Here is a 22,627-nt window from a genome sequence, read left to right on the forward strand (position 1 = left end):
ATTATCCTAACTTCAGGAATAGTCCCATTGACCTCAGTGGGACGCCACATACAGCATTAGAAAATTACATGCAAATATATATTTAGAAAAGCCTTCAAAGCCCTTTTTGATACAACTGACGGATCAAACCTGTAAACAACTATTTCTCATCCTATGACATCTAATTAGTCATTAAAATGTGAAGGTCTTGTATGTTATTCTGATTAAGAGAAGATATCCAGAAGTATCTGTTAAAACAAAAAAGTCTAAGGCCTATTTTCCCAGCCCAGGATAAGTCAAACAACAGCCAAAGTCCTTGTTTGGATTTTCAAACTTGTTGAAAAAGTTGAGGCCAAAAATAAAAAGAAAGTTAAATAATAAAATAAAATAAAATAAAAAGAAAGTTGTTTTTCATGGCTGTATCTTATGTGGTTGTTGGGGCTTTAACTCTTCCAGTGGACTGCTTGCTCACCGTTTCAGTGTGGAGTAGCAATATTTAGATATTCATGAATTATGGAAGAGAGGCAAGCACATTCAAACATTCCCTTAAGCAGCCAATCCTTTCCCTCCTGCTAAAGGAGTCTGTAGTTTGCTTCTGGCTGCATGGTTTTATGCACTGAATTGCACAGTAGACTTTGGCACATTTCTAAATGTGCTTAGCAGCAGCTTCTTTCACGAAGCTGGGAGGATTGGCTGACACGCCTGAAGGCTGTGCGGCCATTCAGAGAGACCTGGACAGACTGGAGAGCTGGGCAGTAAGAAACCGGATGAGGTTTAACATAAGCAAGTGTAGAGTCTTGCATCTCGGTAGAAATAATTGCATACACCAGTACAGGTTGGGGGATGACCTGCTGGAGAGGAGCTCTGCTGAGAGGGACCTGGGCGTCCTGGTGGACGACAGGTTGGCCATGAGCCAGCAGTGTGCCCTTGTAGCCAAAAAGGCCAATGGCATTCTGGGGTGCATTAAAAAGAGCGTAGCCAGCAGGTCAAGGGAGGTGATCCTCCCCCTCTACTCTGCCCTGGTGAGGCCTCATCTGGAATACTGTGTCCAGTTCTGGGCTCCCCAGTACAAAAAAGACAGGGATCTCTTGGAAAGAGTCCAGCGGAGGGCCACAAAGATGGTGAAGGGCCTGGACCATCTCCCCTACGAGGAGAGACTTAGGGAACTGGGTCTGTTTAGCCTTGAGAAAAGAAGGCTGAGAGGGGACTTGATCCAGGTTTATAAATACCTGAGGTGTGGGAGCTATAGTGGCGAGGCTGGTCTCTTTTCAGTAGTGCGTGGGGACAGGACTAGGGGCAATGGGCTGAAACTCCAGCATAGGAAGTTCCGCACGAATGTGCGCAAGAACTTCTTTACAGTGAGGGTGACGGAGCACTGGAACAGGCTGCCCAGGGAGGTGGTGGAGTCTCCTTCTCTGGAGATATTCAAGACTCGCCTGGACGCCTACCTGTGCGACGTGGTGTAGGGAGCCTGCTTTGGCAGGGGGGTTGGACTCGATGATCTCTAGAGGTCCCTTCCAACCCCTATAATTCTGTGATTCTGTGATTCTGTGATTCTGTCAGGGCATCATCAAACCATCCAGCAGATTAACAAACCTTGGAGGGGATGGCATGAAACAAGTGAAGAGCTATTTAGCATTCATTTGGCTCAACGTGGCAAATTGCTTATGCTTATATCCTGGTAAAATAATAGTGCTGAGGCGTGACTATGGCAATGCAGGTCCCATTGACTAAAGTTGGAATTCAGGAAACTAAACTGGTGGGGTTTGTTGTATGCAGTGCCCCACTAAGAAGTGATCAAGGTGAAACTGACTGCAAGTTAATACTTATAACTCTCTCTCTCAAAAAAAGGCCATTTGGAATAGAAAGAATGTGCTATAATTAAGGAACACAATAGGGCTGTAAATTCAGAGAAGCTCCAGGGAGAGGGAAAAGTGCTTTTGCTGCATTTCTTGTAACTTAAAGGCTAAACCTGGTGGAAAACTGAGCCATATTTAGTGTGAAACCAGAAGTTGCCCCTCTGCTGGACAAAGTACCGAGAACTGGGTGAAAAAATAAGGGGGCTTAAAAGACTCAAATGAGAAAGAAAACAATCTGTCTTGAACAAAAAGAGCAGAGAATACACCTTGAAATCTCGACAGAGAGCTCTGTGGGACCATGTTGTAGGCGTTAGCTGTTATTTCCTCAGGCATGCAGTGATACTGCTATCTACAACACCCATGTGTTTTCCTTTTCAGTAACACTGCAGATGAACACAGAATCTGATTTATACTTCCTTGGCTTTGGTTAATGCATGCTAAAAATCCTGTAACCATGCCATGAATTAATCTGATGACCCCAAAATCTGATGAGACACAGTTGGAAAAATGGTTGTCCTTAGAGATTTGAGACCTGCTTGAGTGGAAAGGACTGAGCAAGAGGTTGGTCATCAGTACTTGGAACAGTACCATAAGGCTCCAAAATTAAACTGGCTCAGAATCTCTCTGGTTGTCCCCAGAAAGGGACCATTTCTGAAAAGCAAGCATTTTGAGATGGGAAGTTGGAAGGAAAGGCAACTTCAGATGGTGTCAAGGGTGCCAGGGCTGTTATCAAGTCAAAATCACTTTCAGATCTCAGCAGAGCTTACAACATCTCATTGTGCTTCAGGTGCCAAGCAAGATACTTCTGCTACTTCAGCTCCAGCATATAGAGTGCAGCCATGAGAATGGCCGTAGAGATGAGACCACCATCCCTGTGTATTGACCATTATCACACTGCTGCACAAAACTTTGTATGGCAGCACCCAGGTCTCCAAGAGCATTTCAGGGAGTGGCTGGTGCTGTCAAAGTTGCTCTGCTCAATATCTTTCTTAAGCCAAAGCCTTTCATGCTAATCTCTCATTGTTTTCTTCACTGGATTCCCGGGCTCCATGCCATTTTCTCTCTCCAGCCCACACAAATAAATCTTTTTCCAGGAAAGTTTTTAGTTTCATTAAGATTAATTTCAGTCAGTGCTTGCTGTGGAAATCTGTAAGAAGAGCTTCAGAAATCAGCAAGAACAGCTTCTTGTACCAAGACCAAAACTTAAAACTGAAGACAGATCTGCGTGTGCACAACATTTTACTCTGCTCTGTGCACTCTCCATTTTCTTCAGCTCATGGAAGGCAGACCTTCTGAGTCACACAGGCTGTATAACTGTGTATAATAGCACTAGATGGGTTTTTAATCTCCTTATTCATCTGCTTTTTAAGCTCATTTGTTGTGGTTGTTTGTTTTAGGATGAGGAATAGCTAGAATAAGATATTTGGTACAGCTGGAGTTGTGCAGCTGCCTGCACTGTTTTGGTCTATTGACACTTCTCTTAATATGCCTCTCTTCAGTGTTTTTCTGGACAGACCGGAGCATCACACTGATCTCAAAACTGTCTGCAGGAACTCCAGAATTGGTCTGGAATCATAAATGGTTCATTCAGAAGCCACCACTGACTTTCATTATTTGGTGTGCTTTTGTTCTGCAAAATACTTTGTTTAATAACACAACTTAAGCTGTCTTAAACCTTGAGTCACTGACTTTGAGATGTTTCTGTAGCTCTTTGCTGTTGCACTTACTTTTACTCCCCAGAGCTATCTAAAACCATTAGCAAGCTAACAAGTGATTTCCTTTTTTTCCCTGACTATTGGAGAATAGTTTGTACAAGTCCCATCACAAATCTGCTTTGAATTTCCTTGGCAACTTTTTTGACAAGTTTCTCTTCCCCTTATGTTTGCTCCTGCATGAAACATGAATTCCAGCTAAAAATATACACATATGAATTTCTCTGATTTCATCAAAACAAAAACAAGTGCTTCTACTAGTTTGGATGGGGAAGGCAGCATCTAGACAGTGCAAAAATCAAAGGTTTGGCAACAGTGACCTTTCTAGCAATGCAGTAAAGCCATTTACTTACAAGGAAAAGAGACAAAGCAAAACCATTTAGTTACAACAAAGGAAAGAGGACAAAACCCCCCAAACTATGATGTCTGTTTCATTACCTTTGGCAAGCACAAGGTCTTGCCTGTGGCATCTAGACTGCAGGAGAGATGCCTCTGGAGCTTCAGCACACCTTCTAGAAGCAAAAAGGTCTCCCTCCTAACAGATGCAGATTTTTGCCAAATTTACTCCAAGCTTTTTTTGAAACACTCTCTCCTCGTTTGGTTGGAATCGGCCAGCAGATGAAGTGCTTCAAATCCAAAAAACAACATTATCATCAATACAGCAAGGCTTGATTGAAAGATCTGATGACAAATGCTTCACTAACACATTTCAAGTTTCTGAAATACTGATTAGGCCTTCTTTTTGCTACTTTTGAGAAGAAACAGTGGGCTAACGCAGTTAATGAGAATTAATCAAATAGTTTCACAGTGCTGCAAAATGTAATAGCTGTCAACCCACCTCCATTATACGCTGTTCCTTTACCAACCCACACTTTCGTGCTTTCTTTGATCTTTTCCAGAGCCCCAAATCCTCCACAATGTCTGACATCATTGTTCTAATGGCTCTGGGAAGGGTAATGTTTAAACCGCTTTGTTCAGTGGGAATAAATACCTAACTGCTTTAAACGACCACATCTCCCCCTCCGTGTGCTGTGCAAAGAAAAAATGTTATAACCTTTGTCAGCGTATATGTCACCGTTTCACACAAATTGTGATGTGCTTCCTTATGGGTAGATAGTTCTCAAATGGAATGTGAGGCCGATCTCCTGCTTTGCTATTGATCTGCCAGGCTAAGACTTCTAATGTGCTCTTTTTAAACAGTAAGAGGAAGGTCTGGGCTCACCCTTCTCCTACTCCCAGTCAATTCCCTCTACCTTTCCGAGTCCCCTGATGTCCAGTAAAACTTCAAGAAGCATGAAATTTTAAATTAAATAACTCAAGAAGTGCAGAGATCACACAGAACAGCCTGCAAAGTTGGAGAACTGTACCGATCAGCTCATGCACGATGATTTTCCAGAATAATGTTACTTTTGTGTGTTTGTTCGTTTAGGATCCTATCTAATTTGCATAAAGCTCCTAGGTCTCAAATTCATGAAATTAAAATACTATGGTTAAGTTGTTCCTTGGTTCATACATTGCTTCTAAATTCAAGTTATACTTAGCTTCTGAAATGAAATGATATCCAGTGACTTTAAAGGTTGGTAGGCATTACAGTAGGTAAGTGAGCGCTTACATTTGACCATGGAGCCGATGAGTATTTGATAAACACAGACTTGTGAGCAGTGAAAAATAAGCAGCTGTGCTTTCTGTTTTGATGTTTGAGAACAGCTTTTAATATGAGCTCCCTGGGAGCTCAATGAGAACTGCAGCCACTGCCATTGAACCAGCAGTGTTAGCTTCACAGTCAAATATCCCATTAGTTTGTGTTGCGGGTGCATCACCACATCCTTCCATACAGAAGAATGGCAACAAAGACATTCATCAGCACTTGCTGAATGTTGATGAGGACGAAACAGCAGATCAGAGCACAGCAAGGTGGTGGGTGGAGCATTTCAGCCGTGGCAAAAGTGACACAAAACACAAACCACGCTCTGGATTGCCCGTGCACAGCTGTCACATGACAAAGCGAAGAGGGTTTCAATCAGCCCATGCACAGATTAGCAAACAGTGGTGACTGTGCTGAAAAACAGTAATGGGAAGATGAGAATTTGCTCTATCAAACAGTGTTAGTGTGCACTTTGTATGTTCTACAGCACACATGAAAATAAACAGGAGGCACTACTTTCAGAGCAATCGGTGTATATCTCTGTCCCTTGCATTTCTGCTTGTTATAAAAAAGAGACATGCTCCTGTGCTCACAACACAGCATTCACTGTATTTCTCTATCAGAGACATTCTGCGGTCTTCAGGGATATTGCCCAAATGATTTAAAAAATAAAATCTGCATACAAATAAGATTTTTTTAAAATTCAACTGCACTATGGCTTAGAAGACATTAAAAAACTCATTCTGATAAATCAACAGATATTGATAGATAAACAAAGTAGGTTGTATGTGGCTTGCAGAGCAGTGTGCATCTTCTCATCTAGGAGTGTGATTTTTATATGAACTATGACAAAAGGATTTTGGAGCCACACGAGATATAGATGTACTTAGAAGCATCTCTGCAGGTACCACAGCACACATTACTCACCAGCTACAGCAATTTATTTCAAGTAGCAGAACAAGCTGGCTCTGATCTCTCTGAGATCTGATGTTTTACTAAGGATCAATCCCCATCTCTTCACTTATGGCATCCGCAGAGCTGCCAGCCAACTGCACCCAGCCCAGCTGGCTGACTGCTGCCCAGTCCCTCACACCTCTTTGCAACTGCTTCTGCCCCAATGACAGCAGCAGCTCCACATCAGGAGGCTCCAATTGCAGGCAGCTGGGTCAGAATAGTGGAGACCCTCCCTGGCCCTCTTGGGACACATTTGCCACCTTCTCATCAAAAGGATCCCACACTTGGAATGAGAAGGAGGCTGGAACTCCTGTGGCTGACTTTGCCCAAGGGGAAACCATTGCCTAGCAAGCAAAATAGCATGGGGGAGCCTTCACTAGGGGAGCAGCACTCAGCACCTCTATCCTTCCTTCTCCTTCAATACCAGCACAACTCTCAGGCTGTAGGCACCAACTCCCAACTCCACCATGTTTTGGTCACCACGGGACATTGTTACCATGGCAACACCACGGCCTACTGACGTCACAAGTCAGATTTCGGTTCCAAGCCCTATAAATAAGAGGGCCCATGCCCAGAACTCCAGTCACTGAACAACCGATGCCAGTGGCTACTCTGTGCTCAAGAGTGGAGTGCTTTCTTTGCCCCGGAGGCAGGATGGAATGCTCACCAGCCAAGAGGCAGAGGCTCATGTCCCCATCTCTCTACACCATTGAGCTGATGGAGATGGACCTGCCTGAGAGCAGAGAGGAGGCCATGGAGGTGGATTCAGGGCCTGAGGAGGAGCCAGTGAAGGTCGATCCCCCTCCATCCAGGACAAACCACCAGCAGGCCACTGCTCTCAGGCTGCGTGGGAGGACATCCAGACCCCATCCCTACCATCACAGTGGGGTTGGGTCCTGTCCACCTCCCCCCACACGGCCACCTCGATGCCAGCGCTGATCATCCTGTCCTGTAAGTGCACCATTAGACAGGAGAGCCCCAAATTTCAGATCACCCTGTCGGCTACCATGGGACATTCATTTCCTGGGAATCCTTCCTTTGACAGCTGAGGATCCCATGAACCTGTCCTTCTCTTCCCCAACCCCTCCCTCACCAAGACCTCTCATCTCTTCTTCACTAAGAGGAAAAGCAAGGGCAGGGACCGGAATCCTCTGAGCTGCTGTGCTGGGACTACAGCAGGAGTCTGGAGGAGGGACCCGAGCTGCCTGGGGCTGTGAGGAAGGCTCCGAGCTGGTACAGAGGCAGCTGCTGCCCTGGAGAAGCAGAAGACTTTGGTGCTTATGGGAAGAAGGCTGAGGCTCAGCATAAAGATGTCTGTTCAACACCAGACAATAAATAATTCAAAACAATGAGAAAAGATTAGAAAAGAAAAAGCACACAAGCAATACTAAAAAGTACCCCAACCCACAACATTACCAATGCCAATAAATGTCCCTGTGTTTTTTGGACCTTGAGAGTGTGTGTGTGGATTCCTATGCCTGCTTCTGGTCTTCCCAGCATGGGAAGGACATGGCCATATGGGGTGAGGGCCCAGCCCAGGGCCTCAGGGCTGTGGATGGACAGCACAACCAGCATCCCAGGTTGTGGGAGCTGCCTTTGGTCAGTATGGTGAGGCAGAGGCTGGTGCATTTCAGTAGTGGCAACAGTGAGTCACCTTTGCTGGTGCAGATTATTATGAACATGATATGGAGTCTTTTGTTAATTGCTGGCAAAAAATGCATAGCTAATTGTGCAGACTATGTTGGAAAATAGCGTTTTATAGCTGAGAATTTGTTCTACCAAATATTATTATTGTGTTCTTTGTATCAGTTGTATTTGCAATGGAAATAAATAGGAGGCATTACCTTTGGAGCGATGTATGTACATGCAGCCCAAGACAATTCCTCTTCTCTCAGTGTGGTCCAGGCAAGCCAAAAGCTTGGACATCCGTGCCCTAGAAAGAATGTACACACAGCGAGTAAGGGCTTTATTACAGCATCAGCCTCCCGTGGTATTTAATACTTATCATCGTTCTACCTGTAGAATCTCCAAGTAACTGTTTGGCAAAAGCACAGTATCACAAAGTTTACACAGCACTGTCTTGCCATACTCAGATAATGGGTTTACAGTTCTGTCGCCACAGAACTTGTATTAGTGTATGTAAATACGTTATGATTTCAGAGCAAAAAGGGGACAAATTTAGGTCCTGTAAACACAAAACTTGGCTGCACTCCTATAATTAGATCTGTGCAGATATGGGTCTTCCCCTGCATAACACAGGGGTGGAGGTCCTCCCACACAGGTCAGATTGCTGGGTTTGGGTCTCTAATTACAAATGGAACAGAAAACAGGTGGCTGTAACCAGCCCACCTGACTGTGCTATGGGTACATCGCAGATTCAGCCTCAAGGACTTCGTGCATTTTTGGTTTGCTAATTCCACATCCAGATGCCGTCTCTCAACAGAAGCACCATCTTCTGTGGCTTTGTACGGGGTGCTGAAGCTTGGCTAGAAGAAAACAGCAGATGGGAAGTTGCATCAGGAGTGTTTACCTGAATGTAGAAATACTTCAGCAAGTGTTATTAACTCTGCATCAGAGCTTAAGCTTGATCAAGTATAGTTTTTCCCTCTGGTGACAACGCTACTACCTAAGATCCATGCTGCAGAAGAAGAAAACAAGGAAGAGTACACAATGCCTAGATCTTTACTTCAGTTGGAACTTCCATATGCATTACACTTCCTTTCAGTTTCTTCTAAATGAGCTGACTGGTGGTTAGTAGGAACTGTATTACTGAAGACCTTGTTGCTCTGGATCCCTGTCTTATCTTGAGCTAATGCTTAAACACTAAAAGATATTCTGTAGTTATATATGAATGTTGTAACACTTTTCATTACTAGTTCTACAGCTAAATGTTGTCTATACATTAATACAGAATAATACAAACAAAGGATCTTTAAGAACCCCCATAGGCATGACTTGTCATTCAGGCTTTGAAGTCTCATCTGAGGTGTTTAAGAAATTACCTGTTCCACTGGAAGGAAAGTGCTAATAGTCAGAAGTCTTTAAGAAAAAGAAAAGAAAGCAGGAGAAGTAAGGTTGTCTCTTCCTTTTATAAGCATTCAAGAATAGGCCTTCAAATGTTTTGTTGTATTTATGTGTTGTAAAGAAAATAAAGAACCCGCAAAGAGTCTCACACAACACAATGTCTGCAAAAGTAAAACTCCTATTAACTTTATTAAGGAATTAAGTTTCAAGAGTGAATATAACTAAGAGGGGAAAAAGAAAGTAAAGTGGTAAGGGAGAGAAAAAGCTACTGAAAGGGGAAACTAGCTCAGGTTTTTACTCAAAAAAAGTGAAAGACAGAATAATGTTTTATAAGATGGACTGCATAAATTTGACATAAATCACATAAGAACCTGAAAGCATTCACTGAACTTGCACAGCTTGTAGCCCTTTTTCTAAGCACTCGTTATTCTCTAAACACCAGCAATGGTTAGGGAGTGGGAGCTTCTTTCACGAAGAGCTTTCAGTATCCTTTGGGAAACCACTCATCAGAATCAGCTGGGGGCCATTTGTAAGCAAGTCAGGTTTGGACTTTGCCTCAGGTAAACAGTGATGAAACAAAATGGCATAAATGATTAAATCTAGAGAAAACAATAGATAAAAACTTCACGTAGCCAGTGGCAGAGAGAGGGATGAACTCTGATGAAAAGTCAGGAAAATTAATGGTTTGTGCAAAAAGCTCTACAAAACATAGAGCAGAACTTCAATCACAGGCAGATTTGAAAAGGAGCCAAAATACAAAAAAAATAATACAGGAAAATAAGAACATAACTAGAGGCTGAAGGATAAATTAAGACAGCAACATGGTTATGCACCTCACAGAACATCAACACAGACACCAAAGACAGTAACTTTGGGAGTAGGAAACATCCAGTGGGTGTGATGGTGTCGTATCACAGAGAGCCATGTAGAAAGAAAGCAGGAGACACTGTTTAAGAAAGTTTTAATGGTTTTCCACCTATTCTGAGCAGGAAATGGACAAAGAACCTAACTAACAAAGCTACAACTGCCAGAATAATTTCATTAACTAACCTGAAACCTATCTAAGTATAAAATCCTTCTATCACGAAGATTGCAACTGATGGTGGACAACACTAAGTCTAATTGTCCTGATAAGCCTCATCTGGGACCCACAGCCCCTCTGCTCCTCAGTCACAAAGCTCTATTTAAGCTCAGAACTGAGTGCTTTTACTTGCTTTGAGTTGCAGGGCTAGGCCTCTGGCCTTGTTGTTTAACTTTAAGGTGGCTTTATATCATAATCTTATTTTTGTTGTCTTTTGATTTTTGGTAGTTGCTTTTTAAGATTTTCCTCTTACAGTGTACGGGGGTACTGATGGATTTTGGTGTTCCTGCTTGCTCTGTGTAAGTGCCGTGGGGGTGTACCTGTAAGTACTGGCATCTGTTTCAGATCTTTGCTCTGCCCTATTTGTACTGTTTTTTGATATGTGGTTCTGATAGCACCATTACAAATTCTGGTGTTTTCCAATGATGTTTCTTTCTTCTATCCTTTCTTATGTGCTGTGACTAAGAACTGGACAGTGAAAGAAGCTTATTTTGCTTGAAGCAAGAACTAGGAGGAATTTTGAAAGGTCACACAGGTTGTGTGTGTTCTGCAGTATAACCAAAGGTTTATCTTATGCTGTACTATAAGACAGTGTTTAGCATTTATTGTAACTGGCTGTAGCTTTAAGTGCAGATAGCTAGTTATTAAGCCAACACAGCTACTCTGGAGTAAGCAGCTGACAGAGAGGGGGGAAAAATGGCAGAACTTTATTGACTTCATATAATCTAAATTGCTAGATTATATATGTTAACGCTCTTTTGCTAATTAGAGTATTTGAATATTGTTTGATTACTAATACTGACAACTTAGATCCTAAACTATTTGGGGTTTCGTGGTGTTGTCTTCTGGTGTTCTTCAGGCTGTGTGTGGTGTCTTCTCTTTTTGTCATTATAATGAGAAGCTCGATGTCATCTAGGGAATGAATGGAAAGGTATTATGGAAGATTGGAGAGAAAAACGTTGAACTAGCTTCTTGTGGCAAAGAAAACAGGAGGAGGAGGAGGACAGCAGATGCGAGCATCTCCAAACCAGCTAGTTCTCAATATATATTTCCATTTTGAAGATGTGTCAGAACAGGTAAGGGCACACGATACAACATGATCGCTTTTTTTTTTTTTTTTTTTTTTTTTTTTTAAATTTAATCCCGTGATAAAACATAGCTTACCATTGCATTTTGCATTTGCAGATCTAGTCCTCAGTACCATCATTAACCCTAGTCTCCAAGGTCTGAGCTGCGGTGCTTTGCTTTCGATAGTATGCCATTTTACTTTTGAACTCACCATTGCCGATAGATGGCAGCAAATGACCGCAGGTTTTCCGTTCTCCCTGTAGCCTGCTCCTCCTTGATGGCTTTCTGTGCAGTTTTCCTCTTTAAAACCAAAATGGTGTCGATTCCACGGTAGCAGAATGTACGGCTGCAGTACGGGACATAAGGCCTGGTTTAACGTGTGTTAATGATGAAACTGTCGGTTGCGTTCCTATTTACAGCGATGTTCTGTGCCGAACTCAATGCTTGTTTCTGCAGCTACCTGAGACATCTTGGGATGTCTTCTATTCTATTTGAGCGTTGATCTACTTGCAATTCCCCTGTAGTCTTTACATCAAAACGCGTAAACAGCCCAGGCTGTGATGCGTTACTCTGGGGGGGGGGAGGGGGCCGTCTAAAGGGGGAGAGCCGGCAGAAGAACGATCAGATTCCTATCGCAGTCGCTCAACCACCTCTTGGCAAGAGGTCGCCTGGTTTGCCTCGGCTCTCACACGGCAGAGATGCGTGCTGCCCTTCAGCGCTCAGTGCAGACCCGTGTGGAAGGCACACAGAGGGCACGGCCCGCGCAGCTCCTCGGCGTCAGCGAGGCGGCCGCGCTCCGGAAGCTTGAGCCTCGCGCTCTGCCGTCCGCGCACCGCTCGCTGAGGGGACGCGGCGGCCCATCTCGGTTTCGGCCCGCAGAGCACTTGGTGCACGGCAGCAGGCCTGCGCCGGTACGGCCGCCATGTCTGCACTGCCGAAGGCCTCCGGAGCGCTCAAGTCGGTGGATTACGAAGTGTTCGGACGAGTGCAAGGTAAAAGCAGGCTGCGCGCTTACTGGGACGCGGGTGCTGAGGCGGTGTCAAGGGCGCGCGGCTCAAGCTGCGGTCGCCTGACTGAGCATGCGCGGCGGGCGGGCGCGCGCTGAGATGGTGGCGCGGAGCCAGGTGGGCTCGTGGCCCTTCGTGGGGGGAAAAGGGCGGGCGGGCGGGCGGTGTTCCCCGCTGGAAGGCGGGCCCGGCTCCACAAGGTGTTGTGCAGAAAGCACTTTCCATTACCCGCGCTCAGACCCGGGTTTTCTGTCAGTGGCGGCAGAACGCTGAATGTGAAGTGAGAGGCGGTTACCAGCCTCGTACGTTGTCATTAGAGAAACCACCGCAAACTCTAGCTCCGTTATTGGAAATAGTTGGTCAGCCTTCACTCTAGATCAGTAAACATTTCATTTTCCTAAAGAAAGTCTGCTGTTGCCCACTTCATAGTAAACTTATACAGCTGGATCTTTTTTTCTTTAGAAAATGGTGTTATTTGAGATAATTTCATTCTGTTCTTCTTGTTTTTTAGGTGTTTGTTTCAGGATGGTAAGGAAATGTCTGATTTACCAGTTGTACCTTACGGTATTGCATTTCCAGTGCTAAAAATAGGTCAGCAGATCCTCCTGACTGTAAACACAACCACCTGGTGGCTTGAGGGCTAAGTTAAGTACCGTGTTTAAAATAGGACTTTTTAAAAAATAAATGTAATATTAAAAAATATTTTTAGAAGCTTATTGATGAGTTGTTTGTGTGGTTTCTAAAGACTGCCCAGTTTGTGTTGTAACAGCCATAAGATAGACGTGCAGGCCAGTCTTTAAAAAAGCTAGTTTGGAAGTGCTGGATGCTGCCTTCTGAAGCTACGTGATCCACTTGTAGTTATCAATTGCAATATGCTACTTAAGGAAGCTTTTGAGTTCTTGTAGCAGAGAGATGCAGTTTCTGTGGCTGGTGTCCCAGCTGAAGTATTCCTCATCTAAGCTGCTTGCTTGGGTAGTAACTCAAGAAACAAGAAATGCATTTTTCCAAAGTTTTGTTGGAGCACAGTAGGCTGTGTTCAATATTAGATCTACAAGCTTTTTCAGCATAGCTTATGTATTGTGAAATAGCTCAGAATTGCAAATGGTGAAGGATTACAGCACAATGCGTCTTTAATTATGCTGTACGAAGTGGAAAGTATCCCTATACATCATCTGGTAGGCAGGTGCAATCTTGTTCTGACTTGTTTTGAGCTGACCTGGAGTCATGTGAACACATGCAGAGTGTCAGTCCTGAGCTAATCATCACGATTGAGAAACACCTTGTCAGCTGCATTCCTATGCTTTTGGACAACTTGGTCAGGAGAGGTTGCTCATAATCAGCTTTAAAAATAGGTTTCATAAGGATCAGCACCATTCTGTGGCCTAAATTACCTCCAGATTCTTCTATTTTGTAATGTAGTTGTATGGCCTGAAGTTTGGCTGTTGGCATTTGGAATAAATGAGAGTACATGTGCTACGTATATTGCCGCTGAACATATAAAAAGCAAAATGGAGGAAGCACCTTAATTTGGATATTAATGAAACAGTACTAGATATTACCTGTTCTTTTTATAGCCCTACAGAGTGTGAGACAAATGGATTTCTGTAGAACAGCCATTCTGTTCCCTGCCATTTCAGGCAACACATGTAAAGAATTTAGAGACTGGTTGTTGAAGAGACAAATGAGCAGTGATAGGAGCTATAGGAAGGAGCAGATAACTTAGAGGGGGTAGTAGGTAGAAGGGGTGGTCTGAGTTTAGTAGAGTTCTGTGTTTAAAACTGTTAAAGAGTTCATAAACGAAAAGAACAAGTCTCTGACTGTTCTGTGAGTGAAAAAGCTTGCGCTTGATCAAGCAGCAGGATGAGCGCTATGAGCAAGGTAAGAAATCATCGTATGTAGCATGTTTGTTTTTAAAGAAAAGCATTAGGAAGTGTATAAATGAATGTGGGAGTTCAGATGTGCATTCATTATGAAATATGAAATGTCATACTTGCTGAAGAATATGCTGCTTGTGATGCAGTTTTAGGACTGACAGGACAGTCTTAATGTCTGAGTATGGCTGTAATCAGGTGTTCTTTGTTTTTAATGTCAGTCTTAAGTGGAGTTTAATTGGTATGTTTGTGGTGTATGTGCTGACACTGACTGTCCTTTCTCATTACTTTTCATATCAGTACACAGAAGCAGAAGCTAAGAAATTAGGAGTGGTTGGCTGGGTTAAAAACACCAGCCAAGGAACAGTGACAGGCCAAGTTCAGGGCCCAGAAGATAAGGTAAACACAATGTAAGTATCTTTTTCTTTTGTTCTTACTAGTGTGATTTATAGAAGTGTTCTTAATCCAAAGTAGCAAGTAAATTCTTTTATCAGGAACTTAACAGTGCTTACCAATAACTATTGTTGGTTTGATTTGAGGAGTTCAGGAGACACATTCTTTAAGCTGCAAAAATAAAGTCTTTTTGCTTTAACAGTAACATAAATACACATCAGAGCTAAGGTTTGCACTGTCTGCTCTCCAGAAGCATGTTTTGAAATGTTTTGGTGCCTTTAAAATGAGAGAATGTGTTTTTTTTAAATTAAATTGCCAGTTTCCAAAAGCTTAAAGGTATCCCTTTGGAGTGCTGCCTGTAAACACAAAACCCAATTCCATTCCTTCCAATTATGTTTTTCTTTTGCATGTGTAGAGAGATTGTTTGGATCTTTTTTTTCTTCCTAAATTAAGTCAATGGTTTTTTCTGTTGACAAAAGGGCAAGTGCTGGTAAGTAAAACTTGGCTTTGCAGGCTTTATTGCAGGTACTGCCTCTGCTTTCCAATACACAACTTGCTTCAAAACTCAAAATAAAAGGAAGCTGTTGGCTTTGTAAAAGGAAAATGGTGTTGCTCCTTGTGGTAAAGAACCTTATATATGATTATCTGATATAACTGAAATAGTTGGAGTAGTTATTTTCTTGGATCTTGAGCTTAGTACCAGATAGTTTATGTTGGACTGCAAAACGAAGCCAGAGAAACATTAGTTGTGACTTAAGTTAATTCTTATTTTGTGGGACACTGCAGTTAATATATTGTATTTAATCTAGTTTATAGTTGCCATCTGTAGTAACACATTTGTCACACTGAAGGAGAATGTGAAATACCATGAATTGATTTCTGTGAAGAGTACATTTTGTTTAAGAATATTTCTGAAGTTGATTGACGTACTCTAATGCAGCAGTTTAGTGTGGGAGCACAGCATAACTGCTGATATGCGGCTTTATTTTCATGACACCAGGATCGCTGCAGTTTTCTTCCATTGTTATTTGTGCTGATGGAGTTTAAAGGAAACCTTGCTTACTTCTACACTAAAAGTTTGTATATGTAACACGAGATCTTTTTGCAGAGCTGCAAAATTAGACTAATGAGCCCAGGCTTGTTCTCAAAGATGAGACAACATAAAGGCTATTCTGATGGGAAGAGAAGCTTTCATTTTTCTTTGTTAAACCAATTCAAATAGGGTCAGCAAGCTTGACTGGGACAGAAAGCTGTGACATTGATGTTGAAGCTTTTGATGTACATTGTTTGTGATATTCAGAGCAAATAAAAGGTTACTTTCAAATACTGCTTCTTTAAGTTGGAAATCTGTATTGCTTTGACATGGGAGTAAATGTTTCAATACTGAAATTAAAGTGCAAATTCAAAGTACACATTGAAATGCAGACTACTTTCATATAGAGTGAAATGCTGAAGGAGAGAAATTTGCTTGGTCCCTGTGTGGGCTCTGATACGTGGAAAAGGAAAGATGATTATTTCATTTTCGGTAATAAATTAGTTGACTTACAACTCCTTCCTTTGTGTGTGCATATCAATAGCTGTTTTATGGGGCTTTTATTTCTCTTGTAGTACATGTCAATAGGAAATCAAAGTAAGATTGATGCTTTGAGTTCTTGAAGAATGTATTTCAAAGTTCATAGTATGCTTTCAAGGAATTGGTAATACTTAGTTCTCTAGATACTAGGGCTATTTAAATGGAGTCTTAAAGAAAATAAGATGAGGCTAGCTATCACTCTGGGTTTCAGACCATTAGTCCTAAACATATGTTTCTGTTAGCACTGAGATCAGTAACCAGGAGGAAGTTCTGATACCAACTTCCTATGCATGGTCTCTTTTGTAGTGTTTTTTGGCTCTTTGGAACTTAAAGAGATTGTGTGTGTTTGTGTGTGTATGGTCATTCTTATAAACTGGGAAACCTTAATGCTAAAAGAACATTTTTCAAGGGAATAAAGTACCTCAGTCAGTTTTGGAAGGTGTTTCAAGAACTCAAGAGGAAGATAAAGGAAAGGCTCAAATACATGGGGAAAAACAGAACGAGGCACTTGGATACCAGAGTGTGCCTTTGTTCTGGGGCAAAAATGCAGCAGGCCTCAAACCCAACTGTTTTCCAGCAGCTGTCCTTTGTTCCTGATTTTCTGATCCTTCTTATTCAGTTTTGTACTGCTCCTTGAATTCTGAGGCACAGCTAGGCAACATTCAGCACAGGCTCGCACCAATGCCTCTGCATGGTTTTTTTTAATGCAGGCCATAAAGTAAAATATAGTCTGGGAGGAATTGGGAACAGTCTTGGGGATCTATTTAAAGCCTTAGTGCAATGTGAATGTCAGGCTTAGATGGAGGGTGTGAAGTAGAATAAACATGAAGTAGATAGCAAAAAGATCCCGTCAGGGAAGATGTGTTTTGAAGACCATTTGGACAGGTAAGTGGTAGGAGGTGCACAACACCTGCAGGTATTGGGAACCCACTGCTGAAGATTCAAAGTTCAGCTTTGCTGTTTTGATACTGTTTTGTGTAGTCAGTTCTCTCTATAAAAATCTGTCCAATGTTTTGTAAAATGTGCTCATGAAAGAGGTTACACGTGTGGTTTTATAGACCAAATAATCTTTAAGAAAGGGGCTTACAGAGAGCACAGGGAAGGCAAGAGTCCCCTGGAAGCAGTGACACTGGTACGTTAGTTTTGTGCTGGGGAAGCCTACCAAAAGCACTTTGTTTAAACGGTTAACTTGACTACAAGGGCTGACTCGATTCTCTGGTTGGTGGGTTCTCAGTTTATTGTCAGCTGAGTAGAATTGTGGCAGATCTTTATTAATCATAAGGGAAAGATCCTGTCTTCTTTAAAGCTAAATACAATGTTGTGCGTTAGAACTGAGATGTGGGAAAGCAGCTGGAGTATGTATCTGCTGCTGCAGGTGCCTGGTGATGGCAGTGCTCCTGCATGCAGAGTAGGGTTTGTTAATGCAAGGTTTGGTTTCTTTTCATCCTGCTGGAGAAGCTAACCGACCTTTATCTGATCGTGCAGTTGCTTCTTAGGCAATGTGCTGCAGCCTGGATTTTGTCTGGAATTAAAAGCAACAGTTTCACTGCAGACAGAATATACCATTATGATAAACTGTAAAAGTGATGTGCAAACCAGAGTTTGCCCTGGAACGTGTAACATCTTAGTAGGGATGTTTTGACTGCGAAAATAAGTGGAAAATGGCATAGATATGGTGGGTTGGGGTGTGAAAAGTGTTACACACACAAGAAGTTTAATTCCATATTGGACTGTTCACTCAGTGTTGAGTGTGGGTATAAATATTTCTGTTGTATTCAGTGCAGGTAGGCTAATTTCTTTGCATGTTTTATGGTGAGATCACACTGGAAACTGGAATTTACTCTGAATTGCCTGAGGCTGGGGTTTCACAGTCTTAATTTGATTGAAGTAAAGAATAAGGTATGAGTGTGCAGTTCTTGATTTATTCGGTATTTGTTTTACAATATTTTTTCAGTGTGTTTTTAATGAATATGTGTATGGGAGATTGGTAATCACAGCCTGAACCTCTGATTAATCAGCTGAGGCAAGTATGGGGTCAGCTGTGGGAGCACAGGTGAGAGTGATGTAGCTGTGCTCCCGGAAGGGGTGGAGCTTGACTCCATCCCCTCTGAGACCTCATTTAAGGGCTGACTCCCACTGGAGCAGTATCTCTTGGAGATCGCTCACCAGGGAGGACTGCCTCAGCTGCTTCAGTCAAGGCACCACCGTTGGTGAGTTTTCCCTTTACTCATTCACTTGTATACCTTCTGTACATTTTGTTTCCATCTGTACATTTAAAACCAATACATTTGGCGAGCCAGGCAGGAGCCTGCAAATATCGGAAAAAAAAAAATGTCTTTCCTGTGGAATGTGTTTAGCTGGTTCAAGGGGGAGAAGATCACCCCCTTAGGGAAAATCCTCCCGGGACAAATACCAGGGTTTGAGGCGTCCCCATATTTTCAATTAGCGACGATTATCGAACAATGGGGGCCCTTACGGGTAACGGGCAATATGTCCCCTTACCATCTAACTGAATACTTTCAGGGGTTGCAAAAAGATATTTTGACAACCAAAGAAAGGCAAATGGCTGCATCCATGGCTGCTTGGCCTTTATTGAATGCTTTAAATCAGGCAGAGGTTAAATCAGATAAGATTGAACATGAAAATCAATTATTAAAAGCCCGCATTGAAAAATTGGAGGGCGAAATTAATCTATTAACGGGGAAAAATTCATCATTTTTTTCAAACACCCCCCAAATTAGATATATTACAATGGATGATAGTAAGGATCCTGAAACATCGGATCAAACTAAGGTCACTAAATCTGACCTAGAAGAGCCACTTAAGACGGACTTATTAGAAGTCCGTCCTATGGTAACCCAAAAAACAAAAAAAGTCCAGGAGCGACCAGCAGGGGTGCCTCCTGATCAATGGACCCCTGCTGACTCCTATTTACACGTAACAGCACGTCCATATACACCCACTGAACTTATGGATCTAGTACAGCGCTTCAGGCAAAGACCAAGGGAAAGTGTCCCAGCCTGGCTGTTACGATTATGGGACTCGGGAGCAGAAAGTGTAATAGTTAGCGGCTCCGAGGTATCTAAACTAGCAACTATAACAGTCCATCCTGCCCTGAGGCAGAGATTGTACTCAGGGTCCCAGTTCCCTGAAGAGAATCATTCGATCGTAGATTGGATAATGGCTGCCTGCCGTATGGTATGGTCAAATAAAACAGACATGCCAATACATACAGGAATGTGGTCTTCTATGGAAGACCTACAAAATTATATCCGGGAACTAGGCATGCGAGAGGCTGTCTATGAAGATGTATCTGTTAGTCCGGACATGGTGAAGTTTTCCGCGGGAATGAGGGACCTAATCTTACAACAGGCTCCCTCACATATGTATGGAACATTGGTTTCTATATTGAATCCTCTAGTGGCCGCAGAGGCAGCAGTCCAGCATGCTGCCCAATTGGTAGCGGACCTGGGGGAAACGGAGCGCCTAAGAACCAAGCGCAATATTAGAGTAATTGAAGATCCTGAAGTTTTTCCAATAGCCCGAGCCAGGAGATCGGCTCCACGAACCCCTCGGGCGGGACCCATTAGGGTGTCCCGAAAACAAATGTTTAATGATCTACTCCGAGCAGGTGTTCAATTTGCCAAAATTGATGGGCAGCCCAATCACGTTCTGCTTCAGTTGTGGAAACAGCTGAAGGATGAACAAAAATTTCAAAACCGCCCCAAAAGACCGGGGATAAGGCTTATAGAACGACGACCAACAACAGTTTGGAATCTAGAAGACTTTATCGTGCCAAATAGGAAAAAGAGGCCACCTCAGGTGCCTCGGGTCACAGTACCAGAGGCATCAGAGGTAAAAGACTTGAATCTGGCCCAGTTTATGGCGTGATGAGGGACGTCAGTCACCCTAGGGCCTCTAGACGGGACCGGAGGCCCTATGTGGAATTGACAATATATTGGTCCCGAGAAAATGTGCAGAAGGTTATGGCCCTCGTTGATACGGGGGCGGAAACATCTATAATTTATGGAGACCCAACAAAATTCAGAGGGAACAAAGTAATGATTGGAGGCTTTGGGGGACAGACCGTTCCAGTCACCCAAACTTGGGTAAAATTGGGGGTCGGGCGCCTCCCACCACGGGAGTACAAGGTATCTATTGCTCCAATTCCGGAGTACATATTGGGAATTGATATCTTGTGGGGTCTGGCTCTCCACACAACAGTGGGGGAGTTCCGGTTGCGGCAGAGATGCATTAGTATCCGGGCAATTCAGACAATATTGAGAGGCCATGCAAAACATGAGCCTATTTGTCTGCCCAAGCCACGTCGGATTACTAATGTAAAACAGTACAGACTCCCAGGTGGGCAGGATGAAATAACAAAAACAGTGCAGGAATTAGAAAGAGTGGGTATTATAAGGCCTGCACATAGCCCGTACAACTCCCCAATATGGCCAGTGCGAAAATCGGATGGAACATGGAGGATGACAGTGGATTACAGGGAATTAAACAAGGTCACGCCGCCCGTTCATGCAGCCGTACCCAATATTGCCTCCCTAATGGACACACTAAGTAGAGAAATTAAAACGTATCACTGTGTCCTAGACTTAGCGAATGCATTCTTCAGTATTCCGATTAGTGAAGAATCACAAGACCAGTTTGCATTCACATGGGAAGGCAGGCAGTGGACTTTTCAGGTTCTGCCGCAAGGGTACGTGCATTCACCTACTTTTTGTCATAATTTGGTGGCGCGTGATCTGGCTAAGTGGCAGAAGCCACATAATGTAAATTTATATCATTATATTGATGACCTCCTGTTAACGTCCGATTCATTAGAGGCGGTGAGACAAGCAGCAGATTTATTGATAGCTTATCTGCAAAAGAGAGGGTGGGCTATAAACCCACAGAAGGTGCAAGGTCCGGGGCTATCTGTAAAATTCCTGGGAGTAATTTGGTCCGGAAAAACCAAAGTACTACCCAGTGCAGTAGTGGATAAAGTCCAAGCGTTCCCAGTCCCTACAACATCAAAACAGCTACAAGAGTTCTTAGGTATATTAGGGTATTGGCGCTCCTTTATACCTCACTTAGCTCAGTTGTTGAGGCCATTGTATAAGCTTACCAAGAAGGGTCAATCGTGGAACTGGGGGAAGGTAGAACAAGATGCTTTCCAACAGGCAAAGCTGGCAGTTAAACAAGCCCAGGCATTGGGTATATTTGATCCGACCCTCCCAGCTGAACTAGACGTTCATGTTACCCAGGATGGTTTTGGCTGGGGCCTGTGGCAACGCCAGAGTTCTGTTCGAACCCCCATTGGATTCTGGTCTCAGGTTTGGCACGGAGCAGAAGAAAGATACAGCATGATTGAAAAACAGTTATTGGCTGCCTATTCAGCGTTACAAGCGGTAGAGCCAATAACGCAAACAGCAGAGGTTATAGTTAAAACTACATTACCGATCCAGGGGTGGGTAAGAGATCTAACTCACCTTCCTAAGACAGGGGTGGCCCAAGCACAGACGGTAGCACGATGGGTCGCCTATCTAAGTCAAAGAAGCAGCCTGTCTTCGTCTCCACTCAAGGAGGAATTACAGAAGATCTTAGGCCCAGTGACATATCGCAGTGATACGCCGAAAGAACCAATGGTCGCTCCACCAGAGAAGAGCCCTGTTCAGGAAGGAAGATATCCTATTCCTGAAGATGCCTGGTATACGGATGGGTCCAGCAGAGGCAACCCGAGCAAGTGGCGAGCTATAGCATACCATCCCTCTACTGAGACAATCTGGTTTGATGAGGGGGATGGTCAGAGCAGCCAATGGGCAGAATTACGAGCCGTGTGGATGGTTATAACTAAAGAACCTGGTGATGGCATCCTGAACATCTGTACGGATAGTTGGGCCGTGTACCGGGGGCTTACTCTGTGGATTACGCAGTGGGCTACCCAGGAATGGACTATCCACGCCCGACCGATCTGGGGGAAAGACATGTGGGTAGACATTTGGAATACAGTCAAACACAGGACGGTATGTGTCTACCATGTCTCTGGTCATCAACCCCTGCAGTCACCAGGAAACGATGAAGCGGACACACTGGCCCGAGTTCGATGGATTGGGAATTCACAATCCGAAAATATTGCCCGATGGTTACATCAGAAGCTACGGCATGCTGGACAAAAGATAATGTGGGCAGCTGCTAAAGCATGGGGGCTGCCTGTACAGTTATCTGATGTCGTCCAAGCATGTCAGGACTGTGACGCTTGCTCGAAGATGAGACCAAGACCGTTGCCTGAAACAACATCCCACATTGCTAGAGGATATAGTCCTCTTCAGAGATGGCAGGTTGATTACATTGGGCCCCTCCCTCGGTCTGAGGGGGCGAGATATGCCCTGACCTGCGTTGATACTGTAAGTGGACTGCTGCAAGCCTATCCCGTACCAAAGGCAAATCAAGCATATACAATTAAGGCA

At 43.5% G+C, this 22,627-nt stretch overlaps 1 protein-coding gene and 1 long non-coding RNA gene across 3 annotated transcripts in view; one reads left to right on the forward strand and one right to left on the reverse strand.

Annotated features, from left to right (window-relative positions):
• Window positions 1-4,040: 4,040 nt before the first annotated feature.
• On the reverse strand, window positions 4,041-11,669 carry LOC140250707 (uncharacterized). Its single transcript, XR_011903242.1, has 3 exons — window positions 11,534-11,669; window positions 7,994-8,082; window positions 4,041-4,176 (listed from the first exon to the last, which is right to left on the reverse strand). It is a non-coding gene; the product is annotated as an uncharacterized lncRNA (long non-coding RNA).
• A 244-nt stretch (window positions 11,670-11,913) lies between these two features.
• The window catches only part of ACYP2 (acylphosphatase 2), a 48,136-nt gene continuing 37,422 nt past the window's right edge, over window positions 11,914-22,627 (forward strand). The window contains exons 1-3 of one of the 2 annotated variants that reach the window (XM_072333607.1): window positions 11,914-12,314; window positions 12,841-12,857; window positions 14,501-14,610. In XM_072333607.1, the coding sequence (XP_072189708.1) occupies window positions 12,245-12,314; window positions 12,841-12,857; window positions 14,501-14,610 (197 nt within the window). In that variant the 5' untranslated portion in view covers window positions 11,914-12,244. The remainder of the gene's footprint in view (window positions 12,315-12,840; window positions 12,858-14,500; window positions 14,611-22,627) is intronic. The other variant, XM_072333608.1, reaches the window with a different exon arrangement.

The sequence above is a fragment of the Excalfactoria chinensis genome, chromosome 3 (genome assembly GCF_039878825.1).
Source record: "Excalfactoria chinensis isolate bCotChi1 chromosome 3, bCotChi1.hap2, whole genome shotgun sequence".
In the NCBI taxonomy this organism is placed as follows: Eukaryota; Metazoa; Chordata; class Aves; order Galliformes; family Phasianidae; genus Excalfactoria; species Excalfactoria chinensis.